Here is a 21,778-nt window from a genome sequence, read left to right as displayed (position 1 = left end):
TGACGACACAGACAGATCGACAGAAGCTGGATCCACTGATGATGAACAGATTTATACGTGTTGTCGACAATAATTGCACGACCAGTCGACATCAGAAGATAATTGACAGAACTAGGATTCTATTAAACAATCGGGAAGCTTCTAAGCCTGGGAAGTGAGTTCTTCACGGAGGGAAACTATATTTTCTTGTTCAATACTTCAGATCCAATATCTCGAGAGTAACTCCCCTGTGACTAATCTACACAAAGAAACAATAATCCGCAATTTTGTGAAGAAATTTTGAGATGACGACACTAAAAACTAGACAAAAGCTGGAGCCACTGACAATGGTCCTTTTTAGAACAACTCATGTTTGACAGAGAGAGAGATACAAAAGAACCAGAAGCCATCGAGGATAGTACACTCCAGAGCAAAACCAAGAACAGCAGGAAATAGTGGCATCCATGAGCAATCTTGACAGGATTTATATATTTCCTCCATTGCTATTCTCTCTGCAGTTGTCATCAATTATGTGAGTTACTTCAAATCCTGAAAAAATCTAAAAACTGAAACTGTAACGCCGCTTAATGTCTCACAGCATTTCACTGCTATCTCTATCCCATAGTCTTAAAAAATTTCGATTTTTTGAAACTTCCCAAAAATTCTCAAATTCTCAATTAATCTTCCAATTTTTGTCTGTAAAGGTATCATAAAGCTATATCAGTTTTACTTTCGATGAAAATGGCCCGCCTATCTCTTCGCAGAAAATGAGCCCCCATTTCTTTTGCGCGTCTTTTATGATGTGTTTGCGTCTCTTGCTAGGAAATTTCAGTGGAAGTTCGAAAAACGATTTTGTGGCTGTCTGAATTCAAACGAAAACGAAATTCATGTACAGTACTGGCCAAAAAGGTATTCGCAAATAGTTTTTCGAGCATAACTTTTCTGAAACTTCCCGATCAATCTGATATTTTAAGACAAAGTTTAAAACGGTAAAAGAAACTGATTCAACAACAAGAATAGTCAAAATTTCAAAAAATTGAAAAAAAATCGAAAAATTCATGAAAATTGCAAAAAACCGGTAAATGGAACTTTGACTTCTGAGATCTAGGATAGACCGGTAAACGAAAAATTATAATAGAAAATGAATAAAATAGCTTTAGTACTTCGTTGGGAAGCCTTTGGCGTCGATTACCGTTTGACATCTTCTTGGCATCGAGTCGAGAAGGGTGTCGATGACAGACATCGGGATGGCCTGCCAGACATCTTGGAGTTGGTCGAACTTCTGGTTGGCATTCGAGGCACGAACCCCTCTAAGCTGTCTCTCGACATGCTCCCAGAGGTGTTCGATCGGATTCAAGTCCGGAGATTGACTTGGCCAGTCCAGAAGATCCACGTGGCGGCGTCGGAACCACTCCTTGATGTGCTTCGAGGTGTGCTTCGGGTCGTTATCCTGTTGGAAAACGAGCGCCCGGCCCACAGTAGACCTTGCCCAGGGTCTCATTGTGTTCTCCAAGATGTCTTCATACACAAAGCGATCCATGATGCTTGTAATTCTTCTCAGCGGGCCGATTGAAGTCCCAGAGAAGCAGCCCCAGACCATCACCGATCCACCTCCATGCTTGACGGTTTGGAGCTGGTAGCTGGGATCGAACCGACATCCAACCGGACGGCGAATCCACTTGATACCGTCAGTACCGAACAGATTGAACTTGGATTCGTCGCTGAACACGTGATTAGCCTAATCCTGACGTCCCCAGTGGAGATGAGCTCTGGCCCATGCTACGCGGGCGATTCTGTTCTTCTTGCTGATCGATGGTTTCTTAGCTGGCCGTCGTCCATGGAGTCCAGCATCTTGAAGACGTCTTCTGACGGTTCTCAGGGATGGTGTGACTTCATTTGGAGTCTTCACGACCGTCTGAATGTCCGTAGAACTCCTCTGGGGATCCTCTCTTGAAACTCGGACGATGTTCCGATCCATGTTCTTCGACGTGATACGCGGTCTTCCAGGCGATTTTCGCTCCACCAAGGCTCCCTAAACATTTTTTTCCATAACTATACTATTTTTGAATATTACCTCATCCCGAAACTGCTTCAAGATCTTCTCGATGGCACGTTTAGTAACATTGAACTGCTGCGCCAAGAGGTCCTTGGAACATCCACTTCTGAAGCCGATGACGATGGCTTTACGGATGTCCTGAGAGATGTTTTTTTTTCCGAGGGGTCTGGCCATGTCTGTAAACAGTTTTAAATACATAGGAGCCAAAACCAACATTCTTAGAAACCATAATATCCAAAAATATAAAAATATGAAAAAAGTGAAAAAACGAAAAAATTGAAAAAATTGAAAAAAACAAAAAATTTCTGAAAATGATGCAATTTCCTTGTACGCAATTTGTCGTCACCGTGTACGACATGCACAGTAAAATTTTCAGATCGATCCCTTAAGTTTCAGCAAAGTTACTCTCAAAAAACCGTTTGCGAATACCTTTTTGGCCAGTACTGTATTTCAGGTGAAATGACAATTTGACCGCAGTAAAATTTACAACAACAATCGCTGATAGTCCTATTGAATCAGATGAAGATTGAAGAAGAAACAAAGAAGCGGAGCAATCAAAATTTTATGCATGAAACAAAATGTGAACTATAACGGCAAAAATAGCGAGGCCCAGAAAATGGAAAAATGGGAAAATCATTTTTACAATTAAATAATGATGTTTGCTTCAACCAACTGTCATCAGGAGAATCCTGCATTGTGCTACTGTATGAAATGCAAGTAGTCGGTGAGTTTTTTCTTCATGGTAAATTTATTAGAAAATCAAAAATGTCTTTGCCCGATAGGAGATAAAAACTCGTAGCACCAAATCGAAGTTTCAGACCAACTTACGTTGCTCAACAGGCTAGATTATATTTTTATTCTTCATCAAAACAACAGAAGACAAATAATGAGAATACGTTGCTAAAGATATTTCGCGATGTCCGATAGTTTAGGAAAAGCAATCGAGCTCACCGTCATTAACCGATTATTGCCATGCTCCCTCCAGAAGTGATGAGCTTTATTTGAATTCCCGCGGTTAGTACAGTTTCCTGAAATTCACGATACTCTCCGCCCTAATTCCATTTTGCAGATCATCGCCGTGTGCAAAAGTCAGCAAATTTACTTTCGAATCGAGAAAGAATATTCATGTGCTGAAGTACTGTTATTCAGTGAAGATTTGATCAACCCAAGCTGAGAAAAATGACCTGACCGTACTCTCCGCCCACAGTTTACTTTCCAGGACATTGTCGCGAATCGCCTAATTTATTTTCAATTTTTAGTCGAGGAGATTATTCTTTCTGTGCTGAAACACTGCTATTTGGTGGAAATTAAATCAACCCATGTCAAGAAAAACCACCTGACCAGACGTCCTTTCGGAACGTTTTCCAAATTATTTAAATCTGCGATCTGAAGAGCTCTGCCCGAAAATCGACCCTTTTCCAATTTCATTCAACATTGGGCACAAGCTTTCTGACATTTTACATGTTGTCACTTCGATTGTATTAATATACGTACATTTTTTCCCACATTTTTTGTTTAGAAGAATGGTATCATCGTTTCCACTTCACAGAACTTCTTCTAGAAATGTTTCTTACATTCATAATTCAAGAATTCTGGAAAAGAACAACCTATTTCCAAGTTAATCTTCACTTTACATATGATGAATTTGAGAAATATCCAATTCCGAGTTGCCTACATGTCTTCAAAAATATCTTGTTCAGTCTGCCACTCAAAATAGAAACATGCATTGAGCAGGTGGTTTCGAACTGGCCGATCTCCTGCAATGGTGTCCTCAATACACCTTTCAACCCAATGGTCCGTCTTTCTCCTCTATGTTTCCTCGCAACCACTTCTTCTCGCAACAATGCCAGTTGGAACGTTAATCTCCTCGCATACGGCCCTCTGCTGTGCGCACTGCGATACATATCGATTTTATGCATAGGTCCACCGCACACACACACCGGCCCCTTCCCAGTTCATTACTTGTCTTCCTCATTGTCAGTGTCTCCAATATACGACGACGGTTGCAAATCTCAGAGCCCGTTTGACGTGTTTTCAGCGCACGTGGAAAAACATAGTGATTTTATATTTGTTCACTTATTTATCATTTTCCATCAGAAAATCCATTTTTTGATCAAAGACGCATTGTTTTTTCACTGTTCGTTGGTCTCGGCACGAATAACAAAAAGTGAGGGGCCTGTGTATTTTTCTCTTGTGTTTGTGTACTCTCTCGATCTGAATTTCAGCGGGAGTTCAAAAATAATTATGTGGCCTTCTGAATTTGAACAAAAACAAATTTCAAGGTAAAACACAAAAAAATATATGAAAAATTGAATACCTGCGGAAAAATAGTTAGCGACTGCAGTACAGATGAGTGAAGAAAGTTTGGAATTATCATGAATTGTGTTAAATCTAGCTGCTTAGAACAAAATATCAATTTTTCAGGTACACAAGCGTGTTAACTACTGCAAATCAATACAGAAAGCGAGGCTGACTCGGGAATAAGAGAAGCGATGGAAGCGAGACCCGATAGCCGTAAAAATAGGATAGCTACCTGTCGAAGGAATGCATTTCATGGCTGAAATCTTAGAGGAAGCTTTTCTTTAAGCTATCAGGAAAGTCGCCGTTAAGATGCTCGATAAATTCAATGAGCCTGTAAGTATTTTCCAATGGCAATTCAGCAGCCCGTCCACATTATCTTGGCGGCTAGTACGCAAGTCAGGAAGTCATAATATTCAGCTCACCAAATTCAATATTCAGATCACATCGCATAACTGAAGAGCAATTGAACTGGTTGTTGGACAATCATTATAAATAACAGAAGAAATTTATCAAAAGAAGCAAATACGTAAGATGTTGTCATACAAAGCTACACCGATTATCACAACTTTTTTTTTGCAGTGAGAAGCTTCGTCTAGAACAAAATTTTGCGGTTCGTATAATTGCTTGAACATTACGTTACTCTTCGCACAAACATATTTCAGATCCGTTGGGTGCTGAAAACATCCCATTTGCCAAGCCTACTGAACGAGAAAAAAATCTCATGGAAAACTCATGGGTTCAACTGAAATCGGCTTTGAACGAAATGGCTATTTGCCGACGTTTAGTCAAAACATAATGATATCAACGGAGAGATCGATGTGGTACTGCTTCTACAAAGCTCTATGCTCATCAACTGGTACTAAAGTTGAAGTGAAGATAAAGTAAGTTCTTACAGAGAAAAATGTGCACCAGGCATTTCAAGATTTCCATCGTATCTGAAGCAAGACTCCTTCTGCGATAAACGTTCTTGCGCATAGACACTGGAGTTCAATTTTGAGAATGCGCTGTGGGAGCAGAAACCAATTTCTCAAAAACCAAGGAAAATGAAAATAGGACATCCATGCATAATCGTCACGGGGCTCAGATCTCCTCCAATGCCAATATTTTGTTGTCAACGATGCGAGTTTTTTCAATCTCTTAAAAATCAAAAAGGTGAGGCTGTACCGCCTCTTAGCGTTGCAAGACGGTTTATTGCTCTAGCACATTCCCAGAGCCTGAAAAATTTTTTTTTCAAAACCAACCGAAAACTCCGATGTTCACATGACCTCCGAATTTTTTCTGAAAAGCTATTTAAAAATCTTCGTCAAGTAATTTCTATATTGAGACTCAAAATTTGTTTTCAGTTTAATATATGAACCGCTCATTTTTTGCGCGTTTTCTTTTGTGTGTTTGCGTCCCCATTTGGTGGGGGTTCGAAAAATAATTTTGTGGCTGTCTGAATTCAAAAGAAAACGAAATTTATGTTTTTTTTTCAATTACGATTCGATCGCAGAGAAAATCAGAATATCAATTGCTAAAGATGGTACGGAATCCGATGAAAATCGAGGATGAGTTGCATAAAACGAAAAGTGAACGATGAAGGCAAAAATAGCAAGGCCAGATTTGACAGGACCCCTCAACTACTCATTGAAAAATGCTTTCCATAACTAAAATTATGATGAAGGATTATTCTACTGGCTGTCCTCAGAAGAATCCAGTGCTTACAAATTGCACAAAATGCAACTTCTCTGTGAGTTTTTTCTCTATCGTAAAAACCTCTGCAACAAATCCTTTTTGCAGACCATTGCCTGTTGCTTAAATGTCTAGCTGAATATTGGGTATTCCTAATAAGAAACCTGATGATAAGAAGAAAGTCGCAGAGGATAATCTTCCAATCCCAACGGTTCAGCTCAAAGAATCAAGCCCTCCGTCAACAATCTATAGCTAATGTGGGACACGATGTCAACGATTTACGGATGGGCTTGGACGTGGTTATCTGTAAATGAACTACGCAATTAAAACACTGTTCGCCGTGTCAACCAGAAGATGCTTTAGGAGTTGCCGTCGGAACGCAGTTTACAAATTAGAGACTCTATTGAACAAAACCGTGAGACTCTCATATCTAAAAAGTGAGTGCTTTACTGATGGAAGCGGTGTTCTATGTTTCTCAATATTTCAGATCCATTAAGTAGTTTCTCCTGCGAAGATTCAGCGCAAACAAACAGGAACTTGCAACTTTAAGAAGAAATATTGAGAGACGACTCGGAAAGATTGACAGAAGCTGGGCCCACTGACGATAGTCAAGCTTCATATGTGTTGTCGTCTGCTGAAAAAATGGCAAACGCCTTCAGAATACCCAGAAAATCCTCCATTCACTTCAGCTGAAAGAGAATGTGAACCAACCACTGCAAAAGAACACTTTTTGACGTGTCAGGCAACCAGAAAACATCAGAAGCTAGATGACAAATTTGAGCCTCTATAGAACTAATGGAATATTCTGAAGTCTTGAAAGTGAGTGCTTTACTACGTGAATATATGTTTCACAAATTTCAATATTTCAGATCCATTGTCCCAAACATGTGACTTTTGTTGCGACAAATCTGAGATAGCGAGAGGAGAAAAGAGATTGTCATCCTGCTGAAGACTTTCTTTGCTGATCCTTTTCCAGTTTGCCAGCAACTCAAATTTGACGAAGATCACTACAAAGAATCAAAAAAGAATAATAGAATCCAGAGACTGAAACGTAGAACATCTAGAAGTAATGACTTCCATGCGCAATCATCACAGGATTCAGATGTCATCCTATATCAATGCTTTTCTGCAATTGCCATCATCCATGTGAGTTATTTCAATTTATGAAAAAAATTTGAAAGCTGAAACTGTGCTGCCGCTTTTAATCTGCGTTTTATTGCTATCTCACATTCTTATAGTCAAAAAAAGTAGCTTTTTTGAAACCAATCGGGAATCATACAATTTTTGATTCACCTCAAATTTTTTGCCTAAAAAGCTATTATAGAAGCTTGTTTTGATATACTCTTGACGATCAAAATTGAGCCGCCCATGTTTTTTTTTCGTGTGTGCTTGTTGTGTTTGCGGCCTTTTTTTGGTGTGTTTGCGTCCCCGCTGGGAAATTTCAGTGGGAGTTCAAAAACAATTTCGTGTCTGTCTCAATTCAAACTAAAAAGAAATTTATGTTTTTCAGGTCTGTGAACGAGTCACTACAATAGAATTCACAACATCAATTGCTAATAGTCCTACAGAATCACATGAATATTGAAGATGAAATGAAGAAGTGGAAAAATCAAAAATGTATGTATGAAACGAGATGTTAAACATAACAAAAAGAGTAGCGAGGGCCGAATGCTCAATAATCACTTATGTGAAAAAGCTCTCCACAACTAAACAGTGATGGATGCTTATACCGGCTGTTATGAGGAGAATCTGGCGTTTTGCTACAGTAGGAAATACGATTTGTCGGTGAGCTTTTTCTTTATGATAAATTCATTAGAAAATCAAACATGTCTTTGCCGATCACAAAACTTGCAGCACCAAATTCAAGTTTCAGACCAAACCCTGTTACTCAACCGGCTGGCTGAATTTTGATCATGATTCTTGGAACTAGCAGAAAACAAATCATGAGAAGAAGTTGCGAAGGATATTTTACGAAGTCAGACAGTTTAGCAGAAGCAATCGAGCTCGCCGTGATGCTCAAACGATTGGGACTGTTTTTTGCATACTCCAGCAGTGATAAGCTCCATTTGGATTCAAGCGGTTAGTATATTTTTTTGAATATCATGATACTTTCCGCCCAATTTTACTATTCAGATCATCGCCGTGTGCAGAAGTCAGCTACTTCGTTTTGACTTTTGGTCGAGGAGAAGATTTTTGTGTGCTGCTTGAGTACTGCTCCTCTGTAGAAACCGAAGCGACTCGAGCAAAAACTCTCAAAATTTTTTCACATTGCCCCTTCGATATTGTCAATAAATGTAAATTTTCATACATATTTTTGTTTGAAAAATAAAACTAAGATATGATACTTTCAATAATTGTTTCAGAAATTTTTCTTATATGGATATTTCACATTTTCCCCTATTTCATGTGATGGGTTTATTTTATTTGTATCTTGCAATACACGATTACCCATTTTTGTGTATTCCCAATTCCATCAATTCTAATGAATGAATGTCTAATTTAATTATTTTCAATGAGTGAGCAGTAATATCGTATTTTGTACAATATTTTGATTTCAATTGTAAGGAGCATTCGGCTTTGATCGGAAAAAAAAGTTCGGAGAATCGGATACCCAAATTTTCATCCGAATTGTTTTTTAGTGAATTGGATAATTTACTTTTTTCTGACTTTTTTCAAAAAGTATTTGCCGCCTCTGACCCTCCAGCCCTATCTCTGACCCTCTGACCCTCCAGCCCCTAACGATTAAGAAATAAGGGAGGTGCGCAGCAAAGATGCCCTGCCCAACTGTTGTGGTACATTTGTGTTGTTACGTGTATGGTGAACAGGTGGCGTGTACGGTCCCTTATTGATTTCTCTTCTGTTGCGTCTCATTTGGTTTCTGATAGGTTTCCCGATAGAAATTCTTTGCTAAAAAATTTTTTCGATTTGCTTTTATTTGCTATTTTTAATATTTCCGTGTACTTTATTTTAATCGCCGCGTTTTTCTCGCAAAATTAGACATTTGAATTTTGTTTTTTCAGCGCTAACAACTCTTAGTCAACGATTGTTCCTTCTCACGAGTAGCTTCCAGTCTTTTTTCAATCTCCAAAAAGTAAGTTTTTCTTCACATTTTTCATTAATTTCATTTTTTTCCAGAAATGGCAAACCAAACTCTTCCTTATTGCCCAGATCATATCGTTCCAGTTGCTATCGAGGACGTCGTTGGAACAAAAACCGAAACTATCACTTTCGGGAAAATTCTCGTCAACAGGGTGAAATTGATCGGAATCGTGGGATGCATTGAACTACTTGAGAACGGCGCGAGTTTCGGCATAAGCAACCTGGCGAAAACACACCATATTCTCGTCACGAAGTTCTACACGGTAAGTGCATTTATCTATACGATGCGGTATGTGCATTTTTTAACTGTTATTTCATTTAGGAAGCCTTCCCAAGAACAAGGTGCGCTGAGTTCATCATTCCCGACTATGTTGAAGTTTTCGGGAAAATTCGAATCATTGATGGAACGGCGTATGTTAACGCCTTCCACTTGAATGTGCTTTCAAAGGAAATTGCTGAAGTAAACGAGATCATAATTCGAAACTCAAGATCATTCTACGCCAAGGTAACCTTTATGATATTCAATTGTCAACGAATTCCGAGTGTTTTTTTTTCAGAACAAACCAAGTATGCCTGACAACACCCCATCCGTTGTGGCATCATTACTTGGGCTCGGTCGGAAAGTTGGAAATCTTTCCCGCTTCCCAATCGATATGCTTGAGCCGTCGCCAGTTGTTGCAAATAATGGGGGAGTGTTGCCATCGGAAATTGAAATGCTTGCTGAAATGCCGAATGGCCAAAGGGACGATTCTTCAGACTGTTCCGACGAAGAGGAATTGGATTCGGAGGAAGGAGGGGCGGCCGATGAGGATTACGAGGACGAAGAGGAAGAGGAGCATATGGAAGAGGAGGAAAAAGAGGAGCTTATCAACAATGCGGCACCACACTTCGACTGAATTTCATTCGAAACGTGTAGGTTCAATTGGGTTTTTTTCTATTTAAAATCAGATAATTTTTTCAGAATGTTTTCTTCGCTCTACTCTCCTCTCTTTCATAACAGATTCTTTCTTTTTGATCTACCCAATCAATTCCACATCTTCCTGCTTCAAAGATCAGTCTTCCTCATTATTTGGCCATTTTTCCTTGTTGATTGGTCATGGTTCCCCATTGATTGATAATTTTTCCTCTGTATCTTTTTTCCAGTAACATGTGCTCTCCCATTCCCGCCACTTGTTTGAAGTACCAAGAATAAATGGATTGTTCTGTCAACTCGTGTTTTTTCGTCTTTTTTTGCAGATCTAGTATTTCATGCCATTTGTTATCATCAGTAATATATCATCAGAATTACAGCATTATGACTAAGCTGCTGGAGAAAAAGCAATTTCTGGAACTTTTCGGAGTAAAAGAGATCCTTCCTCCAAAAAAGGATTTCGCTTTTATGAATATACCGTAAACACTTTAATACAACGCTAAGCGAATTGTTGAATTTGAGCCTATGTATCTCATTTACTGTAAAAGATGTCAAAAAGTGATTAACTAATAAAATGCTGCTGATGTCGTTTTATTAGAATGTTTACGGTAGCTTTTATTCTAAAACCGAAAAACCAATGCTCGCGAAGTTTATTTTGGCACTATGTTTATTGTGCTTTTTTACTTTCTTTTTGCTCATTTTGACCATTTTCATGAGTTTGGAGCTTGGTTGTCTTTCAATAATTGATGAATAGCTAAAAATATCACCTGACTTTTGAAAATGGTCAACAAATGCACAAATCGACTGAAAAAAGTTTTTGTAAATCTTATTATCCGTATCTAAATGAAGACAGTATTGAAAAAAAATTCCCCTTGGAGAAACCTATAAATAAAAAAGAATGAGTTCTTTGAGCAATGGCAGAGACAGATCTAAAATTCAGCAGCATCACAACCTCTTCTGTATGCAAGGATATGCGTCGATCTTCTTTGTTGACAATATCTAGCTTTCTGTGTCAATCTTCTTTTTGTCGACGCATCACCTCAACGAAGAGAATTCTACAGTACCCAGTATTGCCCTTTCCAAACAATGGTCATAAAATATTTTCAGGCTCCGCCTCTCCACCGCATAAAATGACTCTGCTCCTTCTTCCCACCGGACTGTCGCACATAAGGACCCCTCTTCCTGATTTCTTCCCTCGTTTCCCCCATATTCTTCTCTCCTCGCGTCCCCATCCAGCCTCCGTTCCCCCATTTCATATTTTACCACCAGTTTCTTAAGCTCTCTTTCTCCCTCATAATAAAATTTTATTACCCATAAGTTTGAGGGATCCTCTTTTTCTCTGCTTTTTTTTCATCAGCACAGCCGCTTATTTTCTTTTCTGCACCCTTTTTTCTGTGTGGTACCTTCCATTTTCAAATTTCTGGTTGTGTTTAATAGCATCCTTTTTCAGCTCGTGAAAATGGATGATACAATGGATGACATGGAGATGGATGATCTAATAGATTTGGTTGATAAATGTTATAAAGAACTGCACACAGTGCCCTTAACTTACGAACAGATCTACAATCAAGAACAACGTAAACTGTTTCAAGAAAAAACAAAAAATTAAGGAAATGTATTGTTACAGGAGAACGAAAAATTTTGAAGATCGGCAAAACCATGCATTTCAATGCAGAGTATCTCGAAACGAAAATTGGAGAAGCAATCCTCAAGTTTTGGGAAAATACTCATGATAGGGCTGAGAAGCAAAATCTAAATCCACATTTTCTGAAATTCCACGACAAGAATCTGAAGGAACAAATTCACCAAAGTTTGGAAAAAGGATTGAAGAAAGGAATGGATTTGATCGTGAGACATGATGTTGATAAATTACTCAAGCAAATAGAGAAAGAGAAGAAGGAAAAAGATCACAAGAACAAGCAAAAAGAGGAAAATGTGAAGGATTCAGGACAGGGCGAGGATGGCCAACACACTGAGCTTCGATAAAAATAATACTGTAGGTTCAATATTTCAGCGATTTCCTAACCACGTAGATTTTTTTCAGCATCTTTCCTTCATTCTACATTCTTCCCTCTACTCTCCCAGCAGATTCAATCTGTTCGGCTTCCGTCATCTACCCGATTAATTTATAATAATTTTATTTTTATTCATAATTTTTCCGTGGATTAATCATTTCTCCCCGTTTAAATTCAACAATTGATTGTAAGTGCCAAAAAATGAATTGATCTATCAAACCCGTCCTTTTGTTGTAGTTTTGGTTCGTATTCCAAGCCATTTCGTTATCATCAAAAATACAATTTTATCGTCATATTGGAAAACTTCATCATCATACTGAAAATTACAATTTCTGAAATGTTTTTGTCCAAACTGTGAAAAAAGACTCTATTTTCAGAAAAAAAAACAATTTTCTAGAATTGTATTTTTAGAAACTTCATTATGCGCTTTCATTTTTCTTCTGTTATATTTTGTCGCTATTTTCATGTTCATTTTTTATCTATTGATATGGTAATAAGCAAGAGTGCGCGAATGGGAAAACATACAGTACTGGTCAATAAGATATTTTATGCAAAAATTTATTTTTAAGCTGATTTTCCGCATTTGAAATTTTTTTTTTTGAAAAATTTCAATGAAGTGGTATAAAAATTGGAAAGAATGGGGTATAAAAATAAGGAAAAAACAATATAAAATCAGTAAAAACCACTAAGATTTTTCAAAAAGTATTGTTTCTTGAAAAGTATTCAAACGCACTCTACTGAAATCCAAAGAAAGATAGTATTAGAATTTCGGTGACACAGATTTTTATAAGATAATCATTTTTTAGGCCGCGCGATTGCCTTTTGATGGGAAATTTGAAAATTGAAAATAAAGTTAGAGAAAAATTCAGGTTGAAGAAATTTGCACTCAAGTCTTCTTTTTTTGTTGAAAAAAAAATTAACGAAAAAGCTAATTTTTAGTCTTTTTTAACATTTCCCCACTCTTGATCTTCATGACGACTGCCTGCTGCCTGATGCCTGACGTTTTGTACAATCATGATTCCTCAATTATGTCCTCAATTATGATTGGAATCTAATTGCTCTTTGAAACAGACAGTAGGGTATCCCGATGAGTCCAGATAACGACAGTGCAATTTTTTTTGAAGGGAACGGTGCCGCATGAGTGACATCATGTTTAATTATTTCCAGCTGCCTACTTTTATCTTGATCGCATCCATGGAGAGACGTTGACTACTCTTAGTAGAACCAATTCGTCATGTGTGAGTCCATGGTCCACGTACTCAGGTCTTAACGTTGAGTAAGTAGTGAATATTTTGTGGATTTCTTTTTTCTTTACGTTCCCTTCACAGAATCACACTATTACCCTTTTAAGACTATTTACAGGGATGTTATTCACTGTTTATTAATTTTTTGATTTGATTTGAATTGATTTACTACGTAACAAATGAGTGAACAAAAAGAATTGGATGGAGTATTTTGTTAAAAATTTTTCAAATGTTTTTTGAAACTCTGCGTGTTCCCTTCACTTTGGTTCCTTCCCTCATTGACAGTTTCTTCAAAATAACTTTTCACGTTTTAACCATTTAAAAAGTTTAATATCCTTTTTTTACAGAACAAAGAAGTAGTTGATATGGATACTATTCTCTCTGACCGTACCCAAAGATATTTGAATAGAAAGAAAAAAACATGAAAATGCAGATAAAGGTGGGAGAAATTTTAGACAAACGTTGACTTCCAAATCTAATTTCACAGATTCTCAAAAGCCCCGAAATGACGAGAACAAAGCCCCTACAAAAACCGATCATACCGGAGTCGAGCCAAACTACAGTAAGACAGTGAAATGTCATAGTTGTAATAAATTCTTCCCTGTTGATAAGATGGAGGAGCATCTGGAAGAATGTATTGAAGAATCGCCTCTTGGTATGTGAAGAAAAATTATCTGTTACCCAATTTTGTAAATTCTTAGTTAGTTTTTAGTCGGTCATGACAAAACTTCATAAGTTTCATTGAATGAACAAAAATCTAACTGCCTAAATTTCCTAACACTTCGAAATTTTAAAAATTGAAAAACTGATATTAGAAATCAATTCGAAAAAAAGTTTGTTTCAGCAATATGAGAAAGATCTTCAAAAAAAGATGGAGAAGTACGACAAGGGAGTTCAGGAAGCTATCGTCAAACATTTGCCCCCGCCAACACCGCGAGATTTTGGAATTCCAGTAGATTTGAACAAAAGTGGACAAGTTACAAGAGTAAACTTCTCAGTAGACTCGTTGACACCAATCTTCTCTTTCCTTTCGTAAAACTGATTCTTGTATTACTTCTTTTTTTCGCTGACAATTTGATTTTCTCTTCCAATAAATTTTTTAAAGCAATTTTATAAAGCAAACCATTGTGTAAACTTCAAGTTCTTTTGAAATCAAGTGGAATCTATTACATTTTTTTCTTACTGGTTTTCTTTCTTGAACGTTTTTTTGTATTAAAACATTTATGACCTCACAGTAATATGTTTTTTATTTCAAGGTTTTCTCATGATAAGGTTAATCTTGTTATTAACTTTTTATCTATTTAAATAGATAATGTGTGACACATTTGAACAAAAATGATCAAATCTTGATAACAGGCTACATACATTTTCTGCAAATCTTTTTGTCATTTGATCATGTAATCCTACAATCTCGATGTGATCACTTTTGTTCCAATGTGTCATACATTAGAACAAGTAACATCAGGCAGAAGTCAGATGTATTGAAATAGAAATTGAATGAACAACAAGATTAGCCTTATCACTAGAAAACCTTGAAGTACAAATTCTGTATCTGTGAAGTCATCTCTGCACGACGTCACTTAACGAGTAACCTGGAGTTGAAAAAATTGTGAAAAAAATCTGATTGAAAAATAACTAAAAGAAAGATACTGGGCCAAAAACCAGTCTATCAGAGAGTAGTATGGAACAATGTTAAAATTTGAATCTTCGGAAATTTTGGAATGAGGAAGATTACGGTACCGGCCAATAAAAATACGAAAACAAATTTTCAGTTGATTTTTGGTCATTTTGCCTACTTTAGTGGTTTGGACCTCGGCGGTCAAGTTGCCGATCACTTTTGAAATATTGGAGTGTGTAAACAAAATTAGTGTCGCAGGAAGCGATATAAGAGAAGAAGATATCGTGGGTGATCTATGATGTTAGTGCTTTTTCTGTATTTTTTCTATTTCACTGTTTCTTTTTAATGTATTCGCCCACATCGTTCCCATGAGCCATCATGAGAACGGTTTTCTTTCTCTATCTGTCCGCATAAATAGCGGTTTTGCCGCTGTATTCTTCACTCTTCAATAAATCATCAAGTATTATTTCTTCATCCGGCCTTCTTACAACAACCGACTTCTTCTTCATTTTTCACATGGTGACCCAGGAGTTGTTGTAAAGGATGGCTGGAAAGAGCAGCGGCACATTGCGGCGTGCCATTGGATTGGCCAAATCGTTCCTCGTGGAGAAGTTAGAGGATCAGAAGAAGGATTCAAAAGAAGATGTCACAAAATTCGATGAGGAGGAATTAGTAGAATTCCTCAAGCAAACACATCAAGACCATGAGCAGATCAGGATTCAAGTCGAGAAAATCCAAGGATACGAAGATGAATGGGATCAAATGATATTGAGGGATCCAAGAGAAGTGGAAGTGAAGGCTAACTACATCACGAAGTATGGATCGTACATGGCACAAGTGGAAACTGGTCACAAGCAGATGCAGGACATGGAAGCAAAGTACCGCGAAGCATGGGACAGACTCAACGCCAAGGATGCTACGAAAGCGGAAGAACTATTCACACCGGAAGAACTAGTCACAGTCAAGGGAAAGAAGGCAGAAGATGATCCGAGAATGAGGACACTGTCTGAGAGTTCAAAAAACGATGGGACAAATGCGAAGCAGCAGATGAATGGACAGGCTGCGGAGTGCCCTAGGATTATTTTATGTGAGGCAAGGATTATGGAACGCCAAGATCAGGAAATACAAGGTCAAAAAATGGATCAATCAAATGCTCAACGTGGAGCGATCAATGTGAACCAACCGGAGCAGAAGATGCTGAACAATGGACCAATGATGATGACAATGTCTCCTTTCCACTTTGCGATGCCCCAATGGAAGGTACCGACTTTTTCGGAGGACTACTGCGTCACAAACATCTTCTCCTACAGAAGCTGAGGAAGCTGCCGGATATCACCAACAGTACTTCGCCTGCAGCATTACAAGAGTTCTACATCAATGCTCAAATGATTTTCAATGAGCTTATGTCACTTGGATGCGAGATGGACAATTTATCAACTGCTGATGCTATCGAAAGCAAATTGCCGTTCCGCGTCGTCAGGAAAGCTTATACCCAAGGATGCAGAGATACGCCGTACAAAGCTAGTGAGTTGCTGGAGATGGTTGGAAAAATTTCGAGATCGGAGAGTTTGCTGGCTGCAATCAACCAACAAATGAGCAGCGTACAACTACAATGGCTGTGCAGAATCGTCATGGTCAAGGGAAGAATTCGATGAACAATCGTCAGAAGGAGAAGGTCAAGAAGCCGTGCAAGTATTGTGTGGAAGAACGAATGATGCATCATCCAATGGACTGCCGAAAGTATGCTACGAATGAAGAAAGGAAAGTGAGAGCTGGTCAACTACAACTGTGTTTCAAATGCTTGGAAGCTGGACACGTGGCTCGAGACTGCAGCTGGAAATGCAAGGAATGTCAAGGAAAACATCACTTCACCATGTGTCACAAGAGGGAGCAACAAGGACAAGGACGTCAACAACATCCAAGGAATGCTGGACACAGGTAAATCTCAAAGAGTTACCCGCCGAAAACGGGAGTTACCCGTCTCTTTTGGGAGGATCCCATCGGTTCATGGGATCCTCCCAAAAGGGTCCGGTAATTCCCGTTTTTGGCGGGTAACACCCGTTTTAGCCGGGTAACTCCCGCTTAGGCATTCGGGGAGCGCGCGGGAAATCCTGTACTGCACAATTTCCCTGTTAGCCCCAATATAGCCCCCGTTGTGGGTAACTCCCATTTGGACTGGGTAACTCCCAAAATTCACGGATAACACCCACCCCGTCTCACAAGGGAACCAAGTTTAGCATTCATCTCAGAATTTTTTCTAAATTTGCTCATTTATAGTTTTGAATACGGGCTGTCTCGTGGGGTATTTGGTTTTCTGCACAAATTTCTAGAAATCGAGTTATGGGCTGTTTAAGTGATTTCAGTACTAATTTCTCACTTTTAGAGTGAGTTTTTGAAAGGGTTAACGAAAGTTTTTCGGCATTTTTTGAGTGTGAATCGTATTTTTAGAAGTTTCTCCACAATTTGAAAAAGTTTTCTCATATTTCAAAACAAATTTTTTTTTTGGAAACATTTTGCCATGGCCTTTGCGAAATTTTACATTTTTTCGAAAATTTTTTTAATGCTAAAATGAATTCTAAACGTAATGAGATGATAAAATAAGTCTTTTCACAAGATTCTGTAGCCGATATCCATTTTGAAATCCCAAATAAGTGGTTTCTTCCGAAACTTCAATGAATCGTAGTCCTTCGAAAATCACCCAGTAGCACTCAAATTGTGTAAAAACATAGATATACATACTTCTTGACAGATTTATCACTGTTCTGCAACCAATATGGTCAAATCGAAGGATTTCGACTGACATTCTTATTGGATATCTTTCGAAAAAAGTCCAAAATGAATTTTTCAATAAATCGCTTTTTCGAGCTTTTTTCCCACTCAAATAAAAGAGCAAATATACTTTTAACTTTCGAAAAATGCAAATCATTTCTCCAACATCCAAGAAAAAAAAGAAAAAAAAAGAAAATGGACAACGAGGGAATCGAACCCCAAACTTGTGATTCCTATTCATCCCCACACAGGTCCTGGGCGCGCATACGCATAATGGATGGGCGACGGAGGACGCGCCGATGAATTGGGTACAGGGAAAGGACGCCGGTATGGGGCATATACGGGGCATATGGGGCACACCGCCGCCGCAAAGCATCTCCTCGCCTGGCTTGCTGGCACTCGATGAAATGAACTAAACCGTTCAGTGGGAGTTCCTAGAGATATCAATTGAGTGCTATTGTGATTTGATTTTGTTCAGGTCTTCCGATTTCGTACTTTTCCTTTATTATTCCATATTCTTTTATGTTTTGAACGACATATTACTGATTTTTTGAAACTCAATGTTTTGGTTTTGAAAAAGACTTATGGCAGTTTCCATTTAAAATTGATATGCAATCAAAAACAGAAGAAAATGGGAAAAAATTCGCTGAAAATTGTTTTTTTTTCACTTGTTCAAAAAATATGTCTCACTTTCACTTTTTTTGAAATTGCATGAAAAATCGAAAATTTTTATAATTTACACTTTGTAATTATTGCATACTTACCAACTTACCTTTTACTCCACCTGAAAATACGATTTTTACAATAATTACAAAGTGAAATAAAAAAATCTCAATATCACCTATTTTGGCGAAAAACATAGCAATTGACGAGTGAAAGAAAGAAAAAAGAATTTCGAGTGTCAATGTTTTAAATTTCCAGAGTTGCTGAAGTCAAAAACAAGTATTAAAAATTTTGTTCCTATTCTATAAACGTTTTGCCTTATTATCTCACCAAAATGAAATCCTAAAATAGGTGAAAATTTTTTCTGATCCCTTTTTTAGGATTCAGTATTCTTCTGGCCTGTCTTGAGGGTCTCCTATTTTTCTATGGGTCTCCTCCACTGTAATGTAATAAATCTCGCAAATTCAATAATACTGTATCGTCCTAATTTAATTGTCCAGTTCCATAAATGTCTAGAATATCCTTTTTTGAATACACCCTCAGAACTTTTTAAAAGTAACTATATATACTTTTTATAAGAATAACGTCAGTATTGCGAGAATTTGTTGTATTCCAGTTTGGGGACTCGTAGAAAAATAAGAGACCCTCAAAAAAGCCTAAAACAAAAATACGGAATACTGAAAAAGGGATTAGGAAAAATGTTCACCCTTTAGAATTTCATTTTGGTAAGATAATAAGGTAAGAAATACAATAGGAACAAAGTTTTAAATTCTATTTTTTTAATTTTCGCAAATTTGGAAATTTAAAACATTAGAACTCGAAATTCTTTGGAAAATAGTATTTCTTCACTCATCTGAATTTTTAGTAATATTAAAATTTGAGATTGAGAAAAATAGTATGAATAGGATGGTATAAATAATCTATCAATTCTAGGCGCTATAAATCCGAAGAAACGAAAAGTGGAGTCAGAAGAGAAAGAACTCCTTGTCGATGGCGCGATTTAATCTGTTTTTTATTGGTTCATCACTTCACACTTCACTTTTTCTTGAAGGGTCACGTAAACCTGTATTCATTTTTCAAGCTTTTTAAGGTGCCAATATGAAAAATAAAGTTCTCCCTTCAAAACCTACGCTAAAACTTCGGACTGAAATCACTCGGCTGAAACTGGCGAGCGTGTTCTAAAATTTTCAGGAATGTCTAGATAGGCTATCCTGGACATATCCTGAAAATTTCATCAAGATCCAAACTGACGAGGTGTTTTGGTTCCCTAGTAAGACCCTACCAATATACTGATAAACCGATAGCCCCCTCGCTTGTACCCCGTTTGAAAAAAAAACAAAGTTTTAAAACAACAGATCAAAAATGACAGGAATTTTCCAAACAACCTAATAATATCTTACATAGGAGCTAAGAAAACTTAGCTCAGACTCGACAGTGTGGGGGCACTTTTATCACAGGATTTACGGTAAATGAGGAATAAATTTGAAAACAAAACAGTTTATTGAGTATCAGATTTCAGTTTTACTTAATGTTTAAGCCCTTCATTCATTTTTTTTTCAAACTTCTGCGTCCTGAAATAAGTTCCAATTGATAAATACTACATGAAGAATTTTTCATGTTTCTGTTGTTAATTTTTTTTGAACTTCTTCTGGACAATCCATAATTGCTCTTTTGTCTGAAGAATTTAGAGATTTGGATTTTTCCGGCTTGTTTTTAAATCAAATCGAACCATCCGGAACATCGTCGTTTCCATTCTTCAATGGAGAAAATGCTAATTTCGATCTACATTTTTGTTGACAAAAACGGCTTCATTTGAATGAGATTTCTACTGGATTCCATGTTTCCTCAACTCACTATAATCTTCTTCATTTTATTTTTCCTATTTATGTTACCATTATGGATTCAAATTAAAAGTTCCAAAATGAGAAATCATGATTTGGCAATTGGTTTCAACGAAGAACCATTCGATAATTTTCGGCATTTCAATGGTTTTTATCCTATCTATTTTAGATTTTCTGAATTGATTCTTTTTAGATATTCTGAAGGTCGAAGAGGAAAATTTGTGTCAGCCATATGTAATTGGTTCAAGACAATTCGATTTGCTTGAACTGACTGCTCCAATGATGTAGGTTTTTGAAAAAAAAACCCTACGTATTTCATTTTTTTTTTCTGAACAGATTTTCGTGCAATTCACCAATGGGAAAATGGGCGAATTTCATGAATGGTGTATTAACAATTCATGAAAATTTGATTGAAAAGCGGAAAAAAGAAAACAATCAAAACTTTACGTTTGTTGTTTACCTGGTTCTCCAAAGACTAGAATTCTAATTTTAGATGTGTCTACACAGAAATAATAAAACGAGAAGAGCTTTTAAATGGAACGATATTAGTGGATGCATCAAAAAATGAAACTAACGTAGGGGCAAAAATTGGATTTATGAACAATTTTGTTTTCAGATTGAGCCAGGAATACCAACTAGAATAGATTTTGAGCAGTTTGTTGTTTTCTGCCGAGATCCATCAGGCTATCATTTTTATAACAAAACATGGTTCAATTTTCAACCGAAACTCGAAAAATTGGAATTTCGAAAATCCCAGAAAACCGATGGATTGATGGTTCTTATTGTAACTGGAATGTCTCATAATCAAGCAATGCGTCATCTCAAAAGAACCTTCAGTTTTGCTTCCAAACACAACTTTTTGTCATTTTCAATGTTTAATCAGGTCAGAGGTTTTCAAGAAGTGTTAGAGATGAGAACCACGAAATTTCAGAGGTCCATAGATAACTGGGAGAATTCAATGAAATTGTTTAGAACATGGAGAAAACCGAGATGTGTTACGTTTCTGCATTCTGACTCCGATAGAATCTCTAAACATTTTGGGGATAAATTTGATTTCCATTCACAACTCTACAACAATTTTAATCGTAAATATCTGGGTCATGTGGATAACTGTATCACAGATGGACGTGTACGATTCAAGAACTTCAGATCAGTTTTCCTACAGTTAAATGTTTCAGGTTACTGTAGAAGATGCAGTTTCGTTATGGGTCAATTCAACGAAAGCTTTTCACAACAAGAAGTTTTGTCATTTTTCTCTTCTTCATCTCGATGATATCGCTTCTCCTCTTGATGGAACATTGGTGAATCTGGATGAAGTATTAAGGGATTCATTTCAAGATTTGTTTGACGAAGGGATTCTTGCAAACACGACAATTATAGTTTTAAGTGGTGGATCCAAGAATAGGTATAAGAATAGGTATACCAACCGTGACGAAGTTTTTGTTTTTCAGCACTGTATATAAAACGGAAAGTGGAAAGATAGAATCAAAATATGGTCTGTTTCTGATTAGACCATCTGACCGGCTCCGAACAAAATTTCCAGGAAAAATTAGCAGTTTATCCAAGAACGTAGACAGGTAGATGATATATCAATATTAATTTGTCAGCTTTT

The 21,778-nt window shown here is 37.3% G+C and overlaps 5 protein-coding genes across 5 annotated transcripts; all 5 read left to right on the top strand.

The window, feature by feature from the left end:
- Window positions 1-9,144: 9,144 nt before the first annotated feature.
- CBG08950 lies at window positions 9,145-10,002 on the top strand (the record flags this gene model as incomplete). Its single annotated transcript, XM_002648710.1, has 3 exons — window positions 9,145-9,369; window positions 9,429-9,611; window positions 9,664-10,002. The coding sequence occupies 3 exons, from the start codon at window positions 9,145-9,147 to the stop codon at window positions 10,000-10,002; spliced, it is 747 nt and encodes a 248-aa protein (XP_002648756.1).
- A 1,473-nt stretch (window positions 10,003-11,475) lies between these two features.
- On the top strand, window positions 11,476-12,002 carry CBG26793 (the record flags this gene model as incomplete). Its single annotated transcript, XM_045240752.1, has 2 exons — window positions 11,476-11,593; window positions 11,644-12,002. 2 exons carry the CDS (start codon window positions 11,476-11,478, stop codon window positions 12,000-12,002), a joined length of 477 nt encoding a protein of 158 aa, XP_045098849.1.
- A 1,263-nt stretch (window positions 12,003-13,265) lies between these two features.
- On the top strand, window positions 13,266-14,311 carry CBG26794 (the record flags this gene model as incomplete). The annotated part of the gene is made up of 3 exons (XM_045240751.1): window positions 13,266-13,269; window positions 13,763-13,821; window positions 14,120-14,311. The coding sequence occupies 3 exons, from the start codon at window positions 13,266-13,268 to the stop codon at window positions 14,309-14,311; spliced, it is 255 nt and encodes an 84-aa protein (XP_045098850.1).
- Window positions 14,312-15,436: 1,125 nt separating this feature from the next.
- Window positions 15,437-18,611, top strand: CBG08953 (the record flags this gene model as incomplete). Its single annotated transcript, XM_045240750.1, has 4 exons — window positions 15,437-16,153; window positions 16,204-16,417; window positions 16,459-16,831; window positions 18,584-18,611. 4 exons carry the CDS (start codon window positions 15,437-15,439, stop codon window positions 18,609-18,611), a joined length of 1,332 nt encoding a protein of 443 aa, XP_045093876.1.
- Window positions 18,612-20,246: 1,635 nt separating this feature from the next.
- On the top strand, window positions 20,247-21,747 carry CBG08954 (the record flags this gene model as incomplete). Its single annotated transcript, XM_045240748.1, has 7 exons — window positions 20,247-20,313; window positions 20,360-20,450; window positions 20,660-20,741; window positions 20,783-21,049; window positions 21,098-21,295; window positions 21,345-21,571; window positions 21,618-21,747. 7 exons carry the CDS (start codon window positions 20,247-20,249, stop codon window positions 21,745-21,747), a joined length of 1,062 nt encoding a protein of 353 aa, XP_045093877.1.
- Window positions 21,748-21,778: the final 31 nt, after the last annotated feature.

This window comes from Caenorhabditis briggsae, assembly GCF_000004555.2.
Source record: "Caenorhabditis briggsae complete genome, chrX, whole genome shotgun sequence".
NCBI lineage: Eukaryota > Metazoa > Nematoda > Chromadorea > Rhabditida > Rhabditidae > Caenorhabditis > Caenorhabditis briggsae.
Note: the sequence above shows the minus strand (reverse complement) of the source record. Positions and strands in the feature narration are given on the sequence as shown.